Source organism: Dermochelys coriacea, chromosome 23 (assembly GCF_009764565.3).
Source record: "Dermochelys coriacea isolate rDerCor1 chromosome 23, rDerCor1.pri.v4, whole genome shotgun sequence".
In the NCBI taxonomy this organism is placed as follows: Eukaryota; Metazoa; Chordata; order Testudines; family Dermochelyidae; genus Dermochelys; species Dermochelys coriacea.
Genome location: NC_050090.1, coordinates 7,556,701 through 7,577,690, shown reverse-complemented (window position 1 = coordinate 7,577,690; position 20,990 = coordinate 7,556,701). Strand labels below are relative to the sequence as shown.

General features: G+C 52.7%; 2 protein-coding genes across 2 annotated transcripts in view; both read right to left on the bottom strand.

Annotated features, from left to right (window-relative positions):
- Positions 1-4,533: 4,533 nt before the first annotated feature.
- On the bottom strand, positions 4,534-9,565 carry LOC119847423 (antigen WC1.1-like). The gene is made up of 4 exons (XM_043501672.1): positions 9,524-9,565; positions 8,856-9,066; positions 6,350-6,463; positions 4,534-5,067 (listed from the first exon to the last, which is right to left on the bottom strand). Exons 1-4 carry the CDS (start codon positions 9,563-9,565, stop codon positions 4,937-4,939), a joined length of 498 nt encoding a protein of 165 aa, XP_043357607.1. The 3' UTR covers positions 4,534-4,936.
- The window catches only part of SSC5D (scavenger receptor cysteine rich family member with 5 domains), a 68,686-nt gene continuing 56,840 nt past the window's right edge, over positions 9,145-20,990 (bottom strand). The window contains 3 exon segments of the mRNA XM_043501671.1: positions 9,145-9,711; positions 9,714-9,992; positions 19,857-20,186. Of these exon segments, the coding sequence (XP_043357606.1) occupies positions 9,590-9,711; positions 9,714-9,992; positions 19,857-20,186 (731 nt within the window). The 3' untranslated portion in view covers positions 9,145-9,589.

Sequence of the window (20,990 nt, the reverse complement as noted above, 5' to 3'; positions counted from 1 at the left end):
CACACTCAGCAAGTTTGTGGATGACACTAAACTGTGGGGAGAGGTAGATACGCTGGAGGGTAGGGATACGGTCCAGAGTGACCTAGACAAGTTGGAGGATTGGGCCAAAATAAATCTGATGAGGTTCAACAAGGACAAGTGCAGAGTCCTGTACTTATGACGGAAGAATCCCAGGCACTGCTACAGGCTGGGATCCAACCGGCTAAGCGGCAGTTCTGTAGAAAAGGACCTGGGGATTATAGTGAATGAGAAGCTGGATCAGAGTCAACAGTTTGCCTTTGTCGCCAGGAAGGCTAACAGCACATTGGGCTGCATTAGTAGGAGCATTGCCAGCAGATCAAGGGAAGTGATTATTCTCCTCTATTTGGCACCGGTGAGGCCACAGCTGGAGTATTGCATCCAGTTTTGGGCCCCCCACTACAGAAAGGATGTGAAGAAATTGGAGAGAGTCCAGCGGAGGACAACAAAAATGATTAGGGGGCTGGGACACATGACTTACAAGGAGAGGCCGAGAAAACTGGCTTTATTTAGTCTGCAGAAGAGACGAGTGAGGGGGGATTTGATAGCAGCCTTCAACTCCCTGAAGGGGGGTTCCAAAGCGGATGGAGCTCGGCTGTTCTCAGTGGTGGCAGATGACAGAACAAGGAGCAGTGGTTTCAAGTTGCAGTGTGGGAGGTCTAGGTTGGGTATAAAGAAAAAACTATTTCACTAGGAGGGTGGTGAAGCACTGGAATGGGTTACCTAGGGAGATGGTGGATTCTCCATCTGTAGAGGTTTTTAAGGCCCAACTTGACAAAACCCTGGCTGGGATGATTTACTTGGTGTTGGTCCAGCTTTGAGCAGGGGGTTGGACTAGACCTCCTGAGGTCTCTTCCAACCCTAACCTTCTATGAAAGGGCTGGATGCTCACAAGGAGTTTGGAGGCTTTAAAAAAAAAAAAAAAAAAGTCCCAGAAATGCTCACAGCCTGAGTTAGGCACCCAACGCATCCACACAATGAATGGAGAGCCAAAGAGCTCCCTGTTAGGGTTCCACTGGCCCAGGCTAGCCTGGGGGCACGGCCAGGCCCACACATGGCAGCTTTGAAACTGGGAGGGACTAGACAGCTCCTCCCTGACACACACAGACAAGCCGAGTGATATGGATTGTCCCGGGGGGCTCCCACTCCTCTACAAACGCATCATTTCACTCAACCTGCACCATTTGTGTGGGGCTGCACCTACCCAGTGCTGGACACCCAGGATGCTGGACACCCAGGCCACAACCTCCACACTTAAAAATCCTCCCAAAATGCCACCGGGACTTGTGATCCATTCCATATGCAGGGAGCAGAGCGGTGTGGCTGAGCGGAATGGGAGGGGTGAGCTGAACTGCCCGGTCACACAGACACAAATGCCTTTTCCTCAGGCTCCGCTCCCTGGCAGAGCACAGCCAAGGGACACCCTAGCAGCAGTCACTCAGTCACATGCCAGCGAACACCGGGAATGCCCTGCACCTTAGGGCAGGCAGCAGGAGAACCATGGCTCTATGCTATGGAGTTCTAAGTTTCCCCTCGGGCTGCTCCACACCTGGAGGGGAGATCTCTCCTGCCACGGGAGTCCAAGAGGGGCTGCCCTCCCCCTGGGCCTAGTTGCCTCTCTAGAGGACATGATAATCCAGGTGTATGCCTGTGAGCCTGCTCCCCGCTGGAAAACGTAGCCCGTGTGAACGCCTTCCTCCGCTCAAACACACACAGGCTCCAGGCCCACCCATAGCCTAGCTCCGGCCGGCATGTTAGCGCAGACCCCACACACACACAGAGCCCACATGCCAAAGCAATGCACCCCTGCCATCCTGCCCAGAGCCCAAAACGCTCGGCTCTTCAACAGGAAGAACAGGGCTCTCAGCCGGACAGAGCCCCAGGACCCCCTCCCACCCAGCAAGGAACCCAACCGCTCCATCAAGGCCTCACACAGAGTTACAAAGAGATCCCAGAGCTTGGGAACCCCTCTGTGGTACCCTCACCCCAACCCCCTGCCCTAGGTCAGAACCCCCTCCTGCACCCTAACTCCCTCCCAGAGCCCACACACCCTCCCACACCTCAGCGCGCTACCCCAGCCCTGAGCCCCCTCCCACACTCCAAATCCCTTGGCCCCAGCCTGGAGCCCCCTCTTGCACCTCAAACCCCTCATCCCCAGCTTCACCCCAGAGCCCACACCCCCAGCCAGAGCCCTCACCCTCACCCACTCCCATGCCCCAACCCCCTGCCCTAGCCCCAGCCCAGTGAAAGTGAGTGAGGGTGGGGGACAGCAAGTGAGGAGGGCTGGAGGGAGTGGAAGTGGGGTCTCATAGAAGGGCAGGGGTGGGGCCTCGGGGCAGGGGGTGGGATCACCTCTCTGTTCCCGGGCTTGGCAACCCCTCCCTGGCTGAGTGCCATGCATTTCGGCACATCTGGGCTTGCTGCTAGCCCCTCTGCTGACAGACACACTCAGGTGACCAATCACTGAAGGAGTTTAGCCCATGCGGGCCCCGTGCCAGAGTTCAATGCTCCATGAAAGCCAGGGGGTCCGGACCCAGTGCCTACACAGCTGCTCTGTGACAGAGGATCGGGTTTTAGCAGCACGGGCTCCTGACATCCCCGGGCACCAGTTCTGAACACCCAATGAAAGCCAGAGCCTGGGTCACATTTGGCCTACTCCCCACCACCAGCATGGAGAGTACTGGGCACCCTGGGGGTGGGGGCAGCCTACTGCCCTCACAACCCTCCTTCCCCAGACTCTGGAGCACAGATGGAAGTTTCTCCTTACCTAGCATTAGGATTACCGTAAGTCTGGGATTTCCCAGACATTTCCTCTTTTTTGATCCACCACCCTCTGTCCTGGTGGATTTGTCAAATAAGAGGCAATATCTGGAATTTTTGTGAGCCAAGGTTGCAACTCACACGGATCTTTTATTTTTCCCTTCCCTGCAGCCACAGCAGCTGGATCCCACCATGGATGCCGGAATGGGGGGCCACTTTTGACCGGCTGTAAGGATGAGCGATGGGGAGAAGGGGCAGGGGCCTGGGGGGGAAGGGGCAGAACAAGGGTGGGCATCCTGGGGAAAGGGGTGATGCAAGGGAGGGAGTTTGGGGGGAAGGGGCAGTGCAAGGGCGGAGGCTCGGGGTGAAGGGGCGGAACGAGGGCAGGGGCTTGGGGAGACAGGGCAGCAGGAGGGCGGGGACTCGGGGGAAGGGGCAGTGTGAGAGCAGGGGCTCTGGGAGAAGGGGTGATGCTAGGGCAGGGGCCTGGGGGGAAGGGGCAGCGCGAGGGTGGGGACTTGGGAGGAATGGGTGGCATGGGGGGTGGGACCACTGTTCAGTCACCGGTGGCCCCCCCACTTTTAGGAAACTTCTGGTGCCCCTGGATCCCACCCACATAGTCCTGGGGAGGGGGAGAGGCCTGCAGGGAGATGCTGACTAACAGTTGGCACTGTGTCCCGGGTCTGCACAGCCACCCTGCCACTGTGACAGGGAGTGACACTGCCCCCCACCTCAAGAGTGAGGCTGCAGGACCCCCTCCAACATTCCTCCAGGTACCCCTCCCAGTACACACACACCCCTCCAATACCCCCCAAACATCCCTGCCAGCACCCCCCAGGTACTGCCTCCTGTTCCCCCCACAATAGTGTCCTCTTTGGGGGAACCTAAACTATGGTTACCGTACCTAGGGAGAGACCAATGGACTTTTGAAGCATCCGCTAAGAAAGTGTCTCACAAGTGTTTTCTAAAAGAAGCAGAGCCGCTTGAACAGGCCTTTTGCGGAAAGATGGAAGTACCTAATTCCTAGAGCCCTGCACGCTCGCGGATATCTGCCTTATAGCCACGGATCCATGGATCATTTTTGTGGATTGCAGCTCGGATGCAGATACAAATTTTGTATCCACGCAGGGCTCTACTAATTTCACACCCCAGGGATGGAAGAAGATGACTTGCTGATAGTGCTACATTATCATGATACACACAGTTCCATAGAGCTATAGATGTTAAGGCCAGAAGAGACCATCATGATCATTTAGGCTGACCTGCACATTGCAGTGAAATGCACAACAGGGCTTGTGCCTGGATGCAGCTGCTGTCTCCGAGTCTAGCTGTGTAATATTACTGCAGGGTGTTTATATAGCACAAGGACAGGGTGGGGGAGGGAAGGTTAGAGGGGAGCTCTCTGTATCTGTAAGCTGGCCCATTCCTTTCCAATAAGCAAGGCACCATCATGCAGCTGCACCTTATCTACACACACTAGAAACAGTGATGATCATTTACTGGGGGCCCGGGCTGGCTGCTGCACAGACTGGTGGGCCTGGTGCCCTGAGCTCAGGGGGCATCAGGCATAGACAGACAGACAGAGTCTGATGCCCCAACCTCAGGGGGCGTCGGGCATAAACAGGCAGACGGGGCCTGGCTCCCCGAGCTCAGAGTGCATTGGGCACAGAGACACACAGGGCCTGGCTCCCCGAGCTCAGGGGCATCGGACAGAGACAGGGCCTGGCACATCCAGTATAGACAGACAGACAGGGCCTGGTGCATCGGACATAGGCAGACACCCGTAGTCAGTCTCTCTCCATAGCTCGTCTAAATGTGGGGGTGGTTGCTTTGTGGGGAAGGAGCCGGCTGTCCCTGTGCACCTGACAATGGTTCTGCATGGCTGGGCACAGGCTGCTCAGGGATGGACATGGGAGCTGCACCAGGAAAAGCTGGCGGGGGGGTGGGGTGGGATGGAGCAGGGGACCTTTCCAAGGCAGCTGGGGAAAGTAATGGGGGAGCTGAGACCTCCAGCCAGTAGTCCCAGCTCCCAGATGAGCTCCATCAGGGTCCCCACAGCCCAGGCAGCTGGCAGCCCTGGGGCTGCTCTGTGCAGGATCCCACCAGCCCGTCTCTCACTGCAGGCTGAGCCCAGCCCAGCCCGGCCGGCATGCGGCTCTCACAGCACCGCGTCTTCCCTCACCAGCCAGGTCATCTCACTGTGGGACTCCTCAGGGGGCTCTGGATTTGCCACTCCCTGGGGCCAGGCCGGGGTCCCTGGAGCCCCCAGCTCCTCCAGCTGCACATGGCCTGCAAGCAAGAGGACAGGATGAAGGGCCCAGGCTAGGGTTGCCAACTTTCTAATTGCACAAAACTGAACACCCTTGCCCCCCCCCTGCCCCGAGGCCCCACCCCTGCCCTTCTATGAGGCCCCACTTCCACTCCCTCCAGTCCTCCTCCCTCCATCACTTGCTGTCCCCCACCCTCACTCACTTTCACTGGGCTTGGGCTAGGGCAGGGGGTTGGGGCATGGGAGTGGGTGAGGGTGAGGGCTCTGGCTGGGGGTGTGGGCTCTGGGATGAAGCTGGGGATGAGGGGTTTGAGGTGCAAGAGGGGGCTCCAGGCTGGGGCCAAGGGATTTGGAGTGTGGGAGGGGGCTCAGGGCTGGGGTAGCGTGCTGAGGTGTGGGAGGGTGTGTGGGCTCTGGGAGGGAGTTAGGGTGCAGGAGGGGGTTTTGACCTGGGACAGGGGGTTTGGGGTGCAGGCTCCGGCCAGACAGCGCTTATCTCAGGCAGCTCCCGTCGGCAGCGCAGCGGGCTTAATGCAGGCTCCCTGCCTATCCTGGCTCCACGCAGCTCCTGGAAGCGGCCGGCACGTCCGGCCCTGGGGCAGAAGCGCAGCCACCAGGCGGCTCTGCACGCTGCGTTCTGCCTGCTCTAGCAGGCACTGCCCCCACATCTCCCATAGACCTTGGTTCCCGGCCAATGAGAGCTGCGGAGCCAGCGTTGGGGGCAGGGGCAGCATGTGGAGTTTCCCTGATCACCCCTGCACCTAGGGGTCACAGGGACATGGCGGCCACTTCTGGGGAGCTGCGCAGATCCAGGGCAGGGAGGGAGCCTGCCTTAGCCCTGCTGCACCACCGACCGGACTTTTAACGGCCCAGTCAGTGGTGCTGACCCGAGCCACCAGGGTCCCTTTTCGACTGGGCGTTCCAGTCAAAAAACGGATGCCTGGCAACCCTAGCCCCCTTCTCCCCCCAGCCAGCATGCCAGGGCACCTTGTGAATGGGACCCCACTGCCAGGGCAGGGCTGTAGGGACGGGGCACCTGCAGGCCAGGACTGTGGGCCTGGGCATGGCAGTCAGAGCAGAGATCCCAGTAGCTGTGAGAGCAGCAGGTCCCCATGCAGGGAGGCAGCACAGGGCATGGACAGGGCACTGGGCTCCAGCTGGGGTTGGACTTCTGAGTTAGGATGGCAGCCCCTGGCCAGTGGCCCTGAGCACAGCTGGTGCTGGATTCCTGGGTCAGGACAGCAGGGCAGCCCTTGTCCCAGCCCCCCCTTTCTCTCCCCTGCAGGGGTCCAGGGCTCTTACCCAGGGGGTTCCCAGCAGCTCTGTCCCGACGCCTCCTCCAGCAGAGCAGGGCCCCACAGATCAGCACCACGAGGGCACCCGGGCTGAGGAGCACAGAGCAGAGTAGCCCAGGGCCTGGGGAGAGAGCCAGGCAGTGAAGTGTGCCCCGTCTCTGTCCCACAGCCCCTGAGACTGACTCCCTCCACACCCACAGGCCCCTGCCAAGGCTGACTCCCTCCCCTGCCCCATAACCTGCCTGGGCCCGACTCTGTCCCCCATGCATAGTAGGATGGCCATACATCCCGTTTTGGCCAGGACAGTCCCTTTCCCAGCCATCCCGGTCTTTTTGGCAAAAGTGGGCATATATCAAAAAGTGGGGTGCAGAAGAACATTGGGGGACAGGCAGCGATGCCAGCCCTGTGCAGAGGGAAAGGCAGGGATCGGGTGGGGGGCAGGCAGGGCTCAAGTGAGCAGCAATGCCAGCCCCAGCATGGTATGAGGGGCAAGCAGGACTCAGGTGAGCGGCTCGGACCAGCCCCGCATGGTTGGGGAGGAGGGCTTGGGCTATCCCCATGTGGTGTTCCGTTTTCCCTTTGGGAAACCTACCCCACAGGCCCCCCAACAGCCAGAGGCAGATTAAGGTTTCTTGGGGTCCTGGGCCAGAGCAAGTAGGGGCCCCTCCCTACCTCTTCTGCCTGCCACCCCGCCCACAGCCCCACCCTGTTCTGCCCCTTCGCCCGCAGCCCTGCGCCTGTTCCACCCACAGTCCTGACCCACTCCACCCACGCACTGTGGCCCCCACAATACATCTGCTCCTCTCTGCCCCCCCCCAACTTCAGCCCCAAGGCCGGAGAAGCTCTGTCCCCCCTGCCACAGGCCCGGGGCCGCAGCGGGGACAGTGCGCGCTCCTCCGGGCCCTGGGGCCGCAGCGGTTGCCAACTTTCTACTCACACAAAACTGAACACCCTTGCCCAGCTCCCTGCCCCACTCCTTCTCTGAGGCCCCCACCCGCTCCCTCCATTCCCCCCCCCCCGCCCCATCGCTCGCTCTCCCCACCCTCACTCACTTTCACCAGGCTGGCTCAGGGGGGCTGGGTTTCTGGGAGGAGGGTATGGGCTTCAGTGGGGGGTGCAGGCTCTGGGGTGGGACTGAGGATGAGGGGTTTGGGGTGCAGGAGGGGGTCTGGGCTTGGGCTCAGTGGTTCAGAGGGTGGGAGAGGGCTCTGGGCTGGGGGCAGGGAGTTGGGGTACAGGGGGTATGAGGGCTCTGGCTGCGGGTGCAGACTCTGGGGTGAGGCTGGGGATGAGGGGTTTGGGGTTAGGAGGGTGCTCCAGGCTGGGACTGAGGGGTTCAGAGAGTGGGAGGGGGATCAGGACTGGGGCAGGGAGGTGGGGCATGGCGGGGGAGAGTGAGGGCTCCAGCTGGGGATGCAGGCTCTGGGATGGGGATAGGGATAGGGATGTGGGGTTTGGGGTGCAGAAGAGGGCTCAGGGGTTCAGAGGGCTCTGGTCTGGGGTAGGGGGTTGGGGCACAGCACGGGAGAGTGAGGGCTCTGGCTGGGGGTGCGGGCTCTGGCGTGGGGCTGTGGATGAGGGGTTTGGGGTGTAGGAGGGTGCTCTTGGCTGGGATCAAGGGGTTCAGAGGGCAGGAGAGGGATCGGGGCTGGAGCAGGGGCAGAGGACTGGGAGGAAGTCAGGGGTGCAGGCTCTGGGCAGCACTTACCTCAAGCTGCTCCTGGAAACAGTGGCATGTCCCCACTTTGGCTCCTACTTGGTGGAGTGGCCAGGAGGCTCTGCGTGCTGCCTGGTTCACAGGCACTGCTCCCATTGCCCGTGGTTCCTGGCCAATGGAAGTTGCAGAGGCAGTGCTTGGGGCGGGGGTAGCATGTGGAGCCCCCTGACTGCCCAACGTGTAGGATCCAGAGAGGGGACATGCCGGCTGCTTTCCGGGAGCCGCAGGGAGCCTGCCAGCCCTGCTGCACGGCGCCGCCAACCGGACAGTCAATGGCCCAGTCAGCAGTGCTGACCGTAGCCACCAGGGTCCCTTTTGGACCAGATGTTCTGGTAAAAAACTGGGGGTGCAGGGACCAGTCCCAGCCCAAGGAGTGGGCAGGGGGGATGGGTAAGACAGAGGGTTGTGGGCACCAGCTTCCAGAGGCCCCTCCCCAGCTGCTCCTACAGCCCTGCCCCCTAGACTCCTCTCCCAGACCCCACAGGCTCTCTGCCCCCCAGATCTGTGCTCTGGGTTTGCCTGCAGGGGTCGCAGCCTCCAGCACCAGAGCCAGGGCTGGCAGGAGAAGGAGCCCCATGGCAGAGGAGGCTGCTCAGAGACCCAGGAGTGGTGCCCCAGGCTGAGCAGGGCTGTCGGAACCGCTGGGACAGCCAGTCCCTCGGTGTGGTGAGCAGGAGCCCTGGTACTGCCCCCCTGGAGACCGGCCACCCCCTGGCATGGCCAGGGTGTCACTGCCGCCCACCCCATGTCTGCAGGAACATGGGCATGGCTACGGTGCACAGCGCTGATCACTCACCGGCCTGCCCAGCACACACCACGCTGGCCTCGGAGCCACGGCCACACAGCCTGGGACCCAGCCAGCTCAGCTGGCACTCAGTGATGAGAGACTCCTGGCCCAAGCAGCTCACGCCCTCCAGCCAGATGTCGCCGGCCCTGTGACCGAACTGAGCAACGCCCAGGGCTGACAGTGCTGTGCCACAGCCCAGCTGCTTGCACACCACCCCCACCTCCGTCAGGCCCCAGCCAGTGTCAGACACGGCACCCCAGGTGTTGTTAATTAGCACCTCCACTCGCCCCGGAGCAGGAGCTTGGACCACTTGTCAGCCGCAGCCTCAGCTGGCCCTGATCTGAAACACAAAGCACAGGGCACGAGAGGCTGTTCCCTGCCGCCACGTGCCTGGATACCCGGCACCGCACGCGGATGGGGTGTGCGTGTCTGCACAGAGCAGAGAGGAGCCATTTCTATATCACCCCACCCGTGTGCACGCATGCACTCACAAATACACACACACACACTGCACCCCCACACACGCAATCCCATGCATAACCCCCATATGTCCCTATGCACACCCACACTGCCTCAAACACACACACACACACACACACACTGCCACATGCACACATGCACTGCTGCACATGTATGCAGATATTCATAGACTCCCATGCACACCCCTTCACACACACCTGCACAAACACTGCCACAAACAGGTACAGAGACGCACACATACACCACCACACCTAGGCTGATTCTCAGGGGTTAGGACCCTCTGCAGAGCCCCCACCCCACTTCCAGCAGCACAGGCTCCTCCCGCCCTGGGGGTTACCTGAGCACACAACACCGGCATCTTCTCCACGGTTACAGCTATGCTCTCCCAAGGCTTAGCCGTGCATTCAGTGAGGGCAGCTTCTGCCCCTGTGCAGTTAACCTCATCCAGCCACAAACGGTCAGATCCTTGCCCAAAGTGAGCCCCAAGTGGCACTGATAATGCTGTCCCACAGCCCAGCTGCCTGCACAAGACTTCAGCCTCAGACAAGCCCCAGCTGTCATCACACACGGTTCCCCACTGCTAGTTATGAAGCACCTCAACTCTTCCAGCGCAGCGACTCGGGCCATCCACCAGTCGGAGCGGAGCCACTTCTGAAATGCCTGAGCCTGCAAACACCCAAGGGAATAAACACTCAGGTTCCTGTGCATCTGGTCATTAGTGACCCAGGGAACGTAGCACCTTGAGACACAGGAGTGGCTGGAGAGGCAGACTCTGGAAATTGAGAGCAAGGAAACTGCCAGCTGTTGCTCGTCTCCACTGTGTTCAGGGAAACAGAACTTTGTAAATAAACCAGATCACACCAAAGAAACACCTGACTTGTGTGATTAATTTCTCCTCTTCCCAGAAACACCCATCAAGGCCCCACTATGGCTAATGCAACAAACAGGCAACACTCCTCATTTAGGAAGAGCAGAGTGGGGGATAGCACCCTGACTTGCTTTACAGTTAGTGAGCGCTCAGCAGTGTCGGACACGGAAAGCGTAGGGAACACTGTTCCCATTACGACATGGCAACAGGGCAGGGTTGCTAACTTTCTAATTGCATAAGACCAAAGTGCCATGAAACAATTCCTAGAGCAGATGGTTTAGAAAAATTTCCAATCTTGATTCAAAAATTGCTAACAATGGAGAATCCACCACAACCCTTGGAAAATTGTTCCAATGCTTAATTACTCTCATGTATACCTTATTTCCAGTCTGAATTTGTCCAGCTTCAACTTCTAGCCATTAGATCATACTTTACCCTTCTCAGCTAGACAGTTTGTTCCCTATATAGTGTGATACAGGAAGGCCAGGGAGCAGTGTGAGAGTGCTAGATATATAAACTCAAGGCTAATTAAGGCGTGGTTCCCTGTAGACTAGGGAAGGTGGCTGCTGGTTAATTGGAGCACCTGCAGTCAGTTAAGGCCCTGTTAGGAACCTAATAAAACCCCCTGCATCAGGCAGCTAGAGAAGGAAGGATGGGAGTTTGGAGGTGTGTTGAGAGAGAGCTGGAAGACCTGAGAATTAGAGTAAGGGAGATTCCCCTCCCCAGCATCTAAGGACTGAGGGTAACCCTGCCTAAGGGCGATAAGGGTAAGAAACCCTACAGCCGTTGAAAGGGGCTGGAACTCAGATCAAGGAGCAAACCCAGACCTCTCCCCTGCTTCCCTCCTCTACCACCTTCCTGGGCTAGTAGGGGGCCCTTAGCACCCAAGAGCAGGGGCAAAGGGTGGTATCTTAGCTCCTTGCCAAGAAAAGCGCAGGACCCACTGAACTAAAATTGGCCATCTTGCCACAATAGGTACTTGCAGACTGTGATCAAGTCACTTGTGATGGGGTAAGTGCACCCCATCCTCTGAACTGCCCTCTGCCTCAGGGTAGTGAGGCCAAATGGCTAGAGTTGATATGATTGGCTCTGTCTCCAGGACTGTATGGCCTAGTGGTCAAAGTCAATTTGGCTGCCCATCTCCTCAGGGGTAGAGATCCCTAATGGTAAGGGTTGATATGGATGCCCTCTCCCTCAGGGCTGTGTGGCCCAATGGCTAGAATCTGCAGAGTTGCCCTTATCCACAAGGGGGTAAGGCTTTGCAGCCAGAGCCAATGGGCTGCCACCTGAGGGGAAGAGGTGGCTGGAGTAGGGGGACTTGGGCCCACCAGGCTCCACTGAGTCCCAGTCCAGGGCCCTAACAGTGGTGGAGCATTCTGCCACTGAGTCAGCAGGGCTCCAATTGAAACATGCCAACTTCCCACAGGAATATAGCTAGTCCCTGCCCCGGGCCACTTCCTACCAGGCTTCCCAGTGACTTGATGTTCAGGCAGCAAGAACTGGCCAGGCCCCCTGCTCCTACACAAGTCAGAGATACAGAGGAGTCTTAGGGCAGGTCAACACTATAAACTTGCAGCTGCACCATTGTAGCTGCAGTGCTGTGGTGCTTCTGATGAAGATGCTCTAAGCATCAACCTCTTTTCATTTGCGGACCCTGAAAAGATTTTGAATGGAGGTGGGGACCCCTTTGGAAATCTCAGACATAGACTGTGGACCATCAAGCATTCATGGATCACAGGCTGAAAACCACAGTTCTATGGTAACAACAACCTTTTGTTGACCCCTTAGACATAGTCTGCAAACACCCAGGGCCAGCGGACCACAGATTGAAAACTACTGCTCTCAGCCGAGGGACAAGCTCTCTGTTTGGCTTACTGTAGCGGAGTCCCCAGGCGATGCTCTGGAACTGCTCCCTACAAAGCCAGGCAGGACTCTGGTGAAGTCTATCTGTGAGTAGACTGTCTGCAGGGCAAAAAGCTCACACAGCTTCCCCCTTCCTGGGTCTGACCTCAGAGCATTCAGCATCCTCTGCCCCTCCGTGCGCTTCCCACAGCAAGTCTGCCTAGGTGGGGTCCTGGGGAAGCCAGAGGGTCCTGCACCCCAACTTTGCAGTCAGGCGTGACTCTTAGCCGGCCAGTACAACAGAGGTTTATTAGATGACACGAACATGGTCTAAAACAGAGCTTGTAGGTACAGAGAACAGGACCCCTCAGCCGGGTCCATTTTGGGGGAGCGCAATGAGCCAGACAACCCCGTCTGCACTTAACTTCATGTCCCTAGTCAGCCCCAAACTGACTCACCCTCCAGCCCCTCCTCCTCTGGGCTTTGTCCCTTTCCCGGGGCCAGGAGGTCACCTGATTCCTTTGTTCTCCAACCCTTTAGCTCCTTGCAGTGGGGAAGGGCCAGGCCATCAGTTGCCAGGAAACAGGGTGTTGGCTATTCTCTGTGTCCAAACCCCTGCCCGCACCTGACCTCTAGGGCTCTGCAATGATCATACACCCTTATCCCACCATGTAGATACTTAAGAACTGCATGGGGAAACTGAGGCACCCCCACAATATTCAGAGAAAACTTTAAGAACATTCCCACTTCATCACATTTACTAACTCCATCTCCATGAGAGGCAGTAGGTATATCCATGGGAGATGCTGTCCTGCCAACATAGCACTTTCTACGTGGGGAGTTGAAGTCAGCATAGCTACGTCACTCAGGGGTGAGGATTTTTCACAGCCCTGAGCAACGTAGTTATACCGAAGTAATGGTGTAGCGTAACCCTGGCCTTGTCTCGGTGGCCTGAGGACAGCATTCCAGCAAGTGGAGGAAAAGATGAGCTAGAAGGGAGCGTGGCAGACATGAGATGCCAGGAGAGAGGAGAATGGAGTGCCCGTGCAGGAAGGACAGAAGGTGCAGCAGTGGCTACACGACTGGAAAAAGCCTCCTGGAAAACAATCCCAAATGTACTCCTTTTTGGAGGGGACTTTACATGGTCATTAAAAGCTGAACAACTTATCCTTGCTGATACTGAAAGCAAGAGCATGCAGCTTACCTCAGCACACTGCCATCTTCTACAGACAGCCTGTCCACAACAGATAGGCCTCACGGAAAGGGCATGAGCCCTGAACTCACTGATAATCTAGATCCACCTACTGATGTCTCCATGAGCGAATATAGGACTCAAGCAGGCAGAGTGACAAGGAAACCTGTGTGGATGGCAGAGTACCTGGGTTCCTAGAAGTTATTGCTTTAATTATCATTTAACTGGCAGTGGGGAGGGGAAAGGTCTAGTGATCAGTGCAGACAGCACCAATACCAACAGATGGGGCTGATGCTGAATCTTTATCCGAGTCTTAAGTTACAGAGAATGATGCAGAGAAGGAGCAAAGAAGCCCAGACACAGCCAGAGAATCGATGATCATGTGACCTTCTGAAACATGCTAAGAGCTTTGGGGTCAGGGGGAGCTGAGAGAGACTTTGACCTGTGAGCAACGAAACTCTCTCTCCTTTTGTTTGATTTCTGCTGTGTTCAGCGAGACGTGACTTTGTACATGCTTTGTACATAACCAGGACTCCATTGCTGAAATCCAGCAATGTTAATAACTGTCTCCCTCCTCTTACTTGATATTCCTCCACTTATGCCCGCTTAGCTACAGCATCTTCAATCTCCCCTTCTATCAGAAACAACCCACTTGGTCCTGAAAATTAGCTAACTGCTCCAATCAAAAAGGAGTAGTTACAGTAAAAAGTAGTATTTGTAATGTATCAGGAACAAACAGAAATCCTAGGAATGGCCTAGATCCGATGCATGGCAGGGATGGTAACATTGTCAATAAGGATGCAGAAAAGGCAGACATGGGAGATCAGTATTTCTGTTTTGCCTTTGGGAAGAAGCAGGATTACAGGTTCGGTTGATAAATATAACAGTATTTATGTACTATATGTAAGCACGATCTGAATGAGGGAAAGGACACTTGCCCAACATACTCTGGGGTGGGTATTTGCTCATGGTCATATGCTTTTGAATGGTGGTTGTAGTGTTTTCCCAAACTAATGCGGGTTCCTTTTGCCTTTTCATTGTATATTTTCTTTGCTATACAAAGAGTCAGTGCTTGCAAGTTGGCAAGTATTGCCTTTGTGAGGCGCCCAAGATGGTGGTTAATTTTCCCAGATCAGTGGGTGGGGGCTCGAGCCGGTTCTGTTTTGCTTTTGTTTTGTATTGTTTCTTCTGTTTTGTATGGACCATGACCCTTGCTGCTGGCTCCACCTGCCACAAGGCTGCACATACTTAAACTCTGTAAGGAGTCTGACATTCTGATAAACATTAACACTATGCAGAACCAACATAGCCCAGATCAAATGGATTAAAAAGTGGCTCTCAAAAATAATTGTAAACCAGGAATAGTCATCCCAGGGGGTGTGTTTCTGCTGGGGTCTCTCGGGGATCTGGTCTTGATACAGTGCTATTCAATATCTTTATCAGTGATCTAGAAGAGTAAATCAATTCATTGTTAGTCTGCAGGAACACACAGACTAGTAGAGCATGATAAATAGAGCATAAATAATGATGAGGCCAGGTCCTTTCTACAGAGCAAAATGGGTCACTTCGTAAGATGAACTCATTTGAACAACATGTATTTAAGTACAGACGAGTGTGAGGTCACACACCTAGGAACAAAGGCCCGTGTCTTCAAGGCTCCCTTTTGGGATATAGGCCAAAGAATGTAGGTCACATGTACAGTACAGGGGACTGTAATGTGGAAAAGAATGACTTTGCAAAGAATTTAGTGGTCATGGTAGAAATCAACTGAACATGAGCTCTCTGCTCGGTGCTGTAGCTAGGAGGGCCACCGCAATCCGAGAATGTATAAATTGGAGAATGATGTTGAGTAGGATCAGAAAAGTAGTATCACCTCCTGTCATAAATATAAAGGGAAGGGTAAACACCTTTAAAATCCCTCCTGGCCAGAGGAAAAACCCTTGCACCTGTAAAGGGTTAAGAAGCTAAGATAACCTTATTGGCACCTGACCACAATGACCAATGAGGAGACAAGATGCATTCAAAGCTGGAGGAGGGGAAAAACAAAGGGTCTGTGATTGTCTGTGTGATGCTTTTTGCCGGGGACAGAACAGGAATGGAGTCTTAGAATTTAAGTAAGTAATCTAGTTAGATATGCATTAGATTCTGATTTCTTTAAATGGCTGAGAAAATAAGCTGTGCTGACAGGAATGGATATTCCTGTTTTTGTGTCTTTTTGTAACTTAAGGTTTTGCCTAGAGGGATTCTCTTTGTTTTGAATCTAATTTACCATCCTGATTTTACAGAGGTGATTCTTTTACTTTTTCTCCTATTAAAATTCTTCTTTTAAGAAACTGAATGTTTTTTTCATTGTTCTTAAGATCCAAGGGTTTGGGTCTGTGTTCACCTATGCAAATTGGTGAGGATTTTTACCAAACCTTCCCCAGGAAGGGGGTGCAAGGTTTTGGATTTGGTGAGGATTTTGGGGGGAAAGACGTTTCCAAACGGCTTTCCTAATTTAAAAAAACAAAAAAAAACCAACCAGTTAGATGTTTGGTGGTGGCAGTGAAGTCCAAGGGCAAAAGGTAAAATAGTTTGTGCCTTGGAGAAGTTTTAACCTAAGCTGGTAAAAGTAAGCTTAGGAGGTTTTCATGCAGGTCCCCACATATGTAACCTAGAGTTCAGAGTGGGGAAGGAACCTGGACACCTCTGTATACAGCATTAGTGAGACCATTACTGGATATTGTATCCAGCTCTGGTGTCCACTCTTTAAACGGGATGAGACCAATTGGAAACAGTTCAGAAAAGAGCATCAAGTAGGGTCTGGGGTCTGGAAAACCAGCATCACAATGAAAAACATAAGACACTCTATTTAGTTTAATCAAGAGAAAGTTAAGAGATGACTTGATTACACATGCTCAGTACCTTTCGGGGGATGAGATTTTTAGACACAGAGGGCTCTCGAATCCAGCAGACAAAAACAGAAGGAGATCCAGTGACTGAAGCTAGATATATTCAGAAATATCAGGGCATTGATAACAGTGAGTTTAATTAATTATTGGAACAATGTATCTAGGGACGTGTGAGATCCCCTGGCACTTTAAGTCTATACAGGAAGAAGACTGGGCGTCTGTCGTAAAAATCTGTAACTCAAGCAAGTTCCAGAGCAGTAGCCATGTTAGTCTGTATCCGTGAAAACAATGAGTAGTCCTTGTGGCACTTTAGAGACTAACGAATTTATTTGGGCATAAGCTTTCGTAGGCTAAAACCCATTTCATCAGATGCATGGAGTGAAAAATACAGTAAGCAGAATATATATTCTAGCACATGAAAAGATGGGAGCTGCCTTACCAAGTGGGGAGTCAGTGCTAACGAGTCAATTCAATTAAGGTGGAAGTGGCCTATTCTCAACAGTTGACAAGAAGGGGTGAATACCAAGCGAGGAAAAATTACTTTTGTAGTGCTAACAAGGCCAATGTAATCAAGGTGGCCCATTACCACCAGTTCACAAGAAGGTGTGAGAATCAGCAGAGGGAAAATTACTTTTTGTAGTGACCCATCCACTCCCAGTCTTTATTCAGGCCTAATTTGATGGTATCCAGTTCGCAAATTAATTCCAGTTCTGCCATTTCTCATTGGAGTTTGTTTTTTGAAGTTTTTTTGTTGAAGAATTGCCACTTTTAATCTGTTATTGAGTGTCCAGGGAGATTGAAGTGTTCTCCTACTGGTTTTTGAATGTTACAATTTTTTATGTCTGATTTGTGCCCATTTATTCTCTTGCATAGAGATGGTCTGGTCTGCCCAACGTACATGGCAGAGGGACATTGCTGGCACATGATGGCATATATCGCATTGGTAGATGTGCAGATGAACAAGCCCCTGATGGTGTGGCTGAAGTGGTTAGGTCCTATGATGGTGTCCCTTGAATAACTATGCAGACAGAGTTGGCAACAGGGTTTGTTGCAGGGATTGATTCCTGGTTAGAGTTTTTGTTGTGTGATGTGTAGTTGCTGGTGAGTATTTGCTTCAGGTGGGGGACTGTTTGTAAGCGAGGACTGGCCTGTCTCCCTAGGTCTGTGAAAGTGAGGGATCATCCTTCAGGGTAGGTTAAGTTGTGCCCTTGGCTCGAGAGATTCTCTCACCATGTTTTGCCAATGGCCTGACTCAATGCTCAAAACGCTCCCTTCCAGCCTTAAACTCTGTTAGTCTGAACTGGCTCCACACACAGAGACTGCATGAGAACGGCTGAACAGGATCTCTCCTCACCACTGAAATGAAGCCACCTCTTGGGTAGGGCCAGGCAACTGAGAAACAGGACAGGGAAGTATGGCCCAGCTGTTTAAAACAGGAAGTGAGGAAGCAAACTAAGTCCAATCATAGCTCCCAGAGAAAGTTACAGGTTCAGGATTAATTAGCTAAGATGCAAATTGGCCACAACAATGGGAGATACCAGACCTACTCTGGACAAAGTGACCCACGTTTCTAGTCCATGTAATTGGCTACGGGCTCAATTTGACACCATATACAGCCAGTGAGGCCTGTGATTACACAGTGCCCCATTGTGCCATAGCGGGGCAGGGGATCATAGGTTCATTGACTCCAAGGCTAGAACGTACCTTTGTGATCATCTAGTCTGATCTCCAGTACAGGGCAGAGAACTTCTCCCTAAATAATTCCTAGCGCAGAGCTTTTACAGAAACATCCATTCTTGACTCAACCATTGCCAGAGATGGAGAATCTACCACAACCCGTGGTAAATTGTCAGTGGTTAATTACCCTCACCATTCTAAATGTATGCCTCATTTCCACTCTGAATTTGTCTAGCTTCAACTTCCAGCCATTGGATCCTGTTCTACCTTTCTCTGCTAGACTGAAGAGCCCATTATTAAATATTTGTTCCTAGGTTGATTTTTGTAGACTGTGATCAGGTCACCTCTTACCCTTCTCTTTGTTAATAGACTGAGCTCCTTGCGCCAATTACTGTAAGGCAGGTTTTCTTATCCTTTAATCATTCTTGTGGCTCTTCTATGACCCTCTCCAATTTATCAACATCCTTCCTGGATTGTGGGCACCAGAACTGAATACTGTATTTCTGCAATGGCCACAGCGGTGCCAAATATAGAGGTAAAATATCCTCTCCACTCCTGCTCATGATTCCTTTCTTAATACATCCCAGGATTGCATTAGCCCTTTTGACCACAGAGTCTCAGTGGGAGCTCATGCCCAGTTGATTGTCCACGACCTGGAAATCTGTTTCTGATCCACTGTTTCTCAGGATATAATCTCCCACCATGTAAACATGATCTGTATTCTTTGTTGCTAGATGTTGATATTTACATTTAGCCATGTCAAAATGCATATTGTTTGCTTGCACCTAGTTTACCATGCTATCCAGATCACTCTGAATCAGTGACCTGTCCTCCCCCAATTTTTGTATCTGCAAACTTTAACACCTATGATTTTATATTTCTTCCAAGTCATTAATAAAAATGTTAAATAACATAGACCAAAGAACCACCCTGCCATGTTAATTTTATACTGTTCTAGCTTTTTAATCAAAATGTTTTGCAGTACCTTACAGAAGTCTGTCTATTTCATCCACACTATTACCTTTATCAACCAAACTTGTAATCTCATCAAAAAAAATATCAAGTTAGTTTGACATGATCTATTTTCCATAAACCCATGTTAATTTCCATTAATTACATTACCCTCCTTTAATTCTTTATTGTTCTACTCCCATATCAGTCCCTCCATTGTCTTGCCTAGGATTGATGTCAGGCCAACAGGCCTGTAAATAGCTCAGTTATCCCTTTTACCCTTTTAAAAAATTGGAATAACATTAGCTTTCTTCCAGGCTGCTGGAGCTTTCCTTGCGCTCAAAGACTTATTGAAAATAAACATTAATGGTCCAGCATGCTCCTTCCTTGGCTGTTTTAAAATCCTTGGATGCAAATTACCTGGACTTGCTGATTTTAAACTATCTAACTTATATAGCTTCTATTTTAACGTCATCCTGATAGAACAGTGGAATGTTTGTGACTGGGAAACTTGTATAAATATGTTTCCTAGTAGGCCAAGATTTTTAAAATGCATTATTTGCCAGGATTAAAAAAAGAACTCAAGAAATTCTTGGAGAATAGGTCCATCAGTGGCTATTAGCCAGGATGGGGAAGGATGCAACACCATGCTTGGAGTGTCCCTAGCCTCTTTGCCAGAAGCTGGGAACGTGCAACGGGATGGATCACTTGATTGCCTGTTCTGTTCATTCCCTCTGAAGCATCTGGCATTGGCCACTGTCAGAAACCTCACACTTCATAAAGGGACCCAGCGTTTCTACTGCCCCTGAGTGGCTAGAGGCTCCATTCGACCCCAAATCCCACAAACGGGATCTACAGTTACCCAGCACCCCATTGTGCTGTAATGGGGCAGGGGTCAGAGCAATCGGTGACGGGGAGGGTCTCTCACTGAGGCACACGTACTGCTCCCTGCAGCGCAGGCCCCAAGTGTTATGCTGGGGCACTGGGCTCAGCACTGACTGAGGGGAGAGCGCCCCCTTCAGTCCCTGCAGAACTCTGCACACTGCTGCACTGGGTCATTCGGATTAGTAGTGACTGCCAGGGGCGAGCAACCCCTATGGATGAGTTACCTGAGCACACAGCACCGGCATCTTCTCCGTGGTGACAGTTATTGTCTCCCAAAGGCCGAGCCCTGCAATTGGAGAGGGCAGCTTCTGTCCCTGTGCAGTGAATGTCATCCAGCCACATAAGGTCAGAGCCTCGCCCATACTGAGCTCTTCCAGGGGCTGATAACGCCATTCCACAGCCCAGCTGTGGAAACACGATTCCAGCATCAGTTATGTCCCAGTTGTCATCACACACGTTTCCCCACAGCTGGTTATGAAACATCTCGACTCTCCCAGAGCAGTTACTTGGACCATTCACCAGTCGGAGCAGAGTCTGCTCTGGAATGGCTGAGTCCGCAAATGTCCCAAGGAATAAACATTCAGGGAGGTTCCTGTGCATCTGATCACTAGGGATTTCCCTACACACCCCCATGAATTTCCCAACACATGCCCCCTCTTCCCCCCTCCCCCCCAGTTCTGGGAACTAGTTACATGCAGTGTTGCCAATTTAGCGATTGTTTGGAAATTTGAATTGAAATTGAAACATTAATACGGACTTTATAAGAGTATACAGTGTATGATAAAATACGTGTATCTGAAAAAAGTATAATAGATTTGAAAAGTATGAACATAGACTAACTTCCTTATACAGCTGTTGGTTTTTATGACAATGTCAGTGCATTCATTTTGGTGATGTTGGCCAACCTAATAATTTCAAATTATGATTTGTAATCAAAGTCAAAATGAGCTCTCCCTGAGAGCTAGTGATGAGCTAGGGGCTGGGGGGAAAGGCTTCAGGACCAGATTGTATTTACTTTCGCACCTAATCTATCTAGGTATCCAGCAAACAGAGCTGTATTGCCCAAGTGATAGATTTTTGGCTGGGGATGGGTTACAAATCACTTGAATGTGGGGGTAATGAAATATTGTTGTTCTTATTGTATAAGTAAAGGACAGTGAAGTGTACTTGGCCTGTGCTGATTGAGGGCATCAGGAGAGAGGGTGGGGACAGGTGTTTTGCTTGATGGTCTGCCTGAGTCACAAGTACTATTGGACCTGCCCCTCTCCACTGGTTAAAGACAGAGCTGATTAGGGTCCATAGAGAGTCTTTTGTTTTGTTAAGTGACCACTGCAGCTGAAATCCCTGATGATCAGGTG

Bases quoted from the DNA above. Each gene is read 5' to 3' on its own strand.
- LOC119847423 (XM_043501672.1), bottom strand. From the start codon at position 9,565: ATGTGTGCGTCTCTGTACCTGTTTGTGGCAGTGTTTGTGCAG. The intron at 9,067-9,523 runs GTGTGTGTGAAG...GGCCTGACGGAG, and splicing joins TTGTGGCAGTGTTTGTGCAG to GTGGGGGTGGTGTGCAAGCA. The intron at 6,464-8,855 runs GTGAGTGATCAG...CTCTCTCCCCAG, and splicing joins GGTGTGTGCTGGGCAGGCCG to GCCCTGGGCTACTCTGCTCT.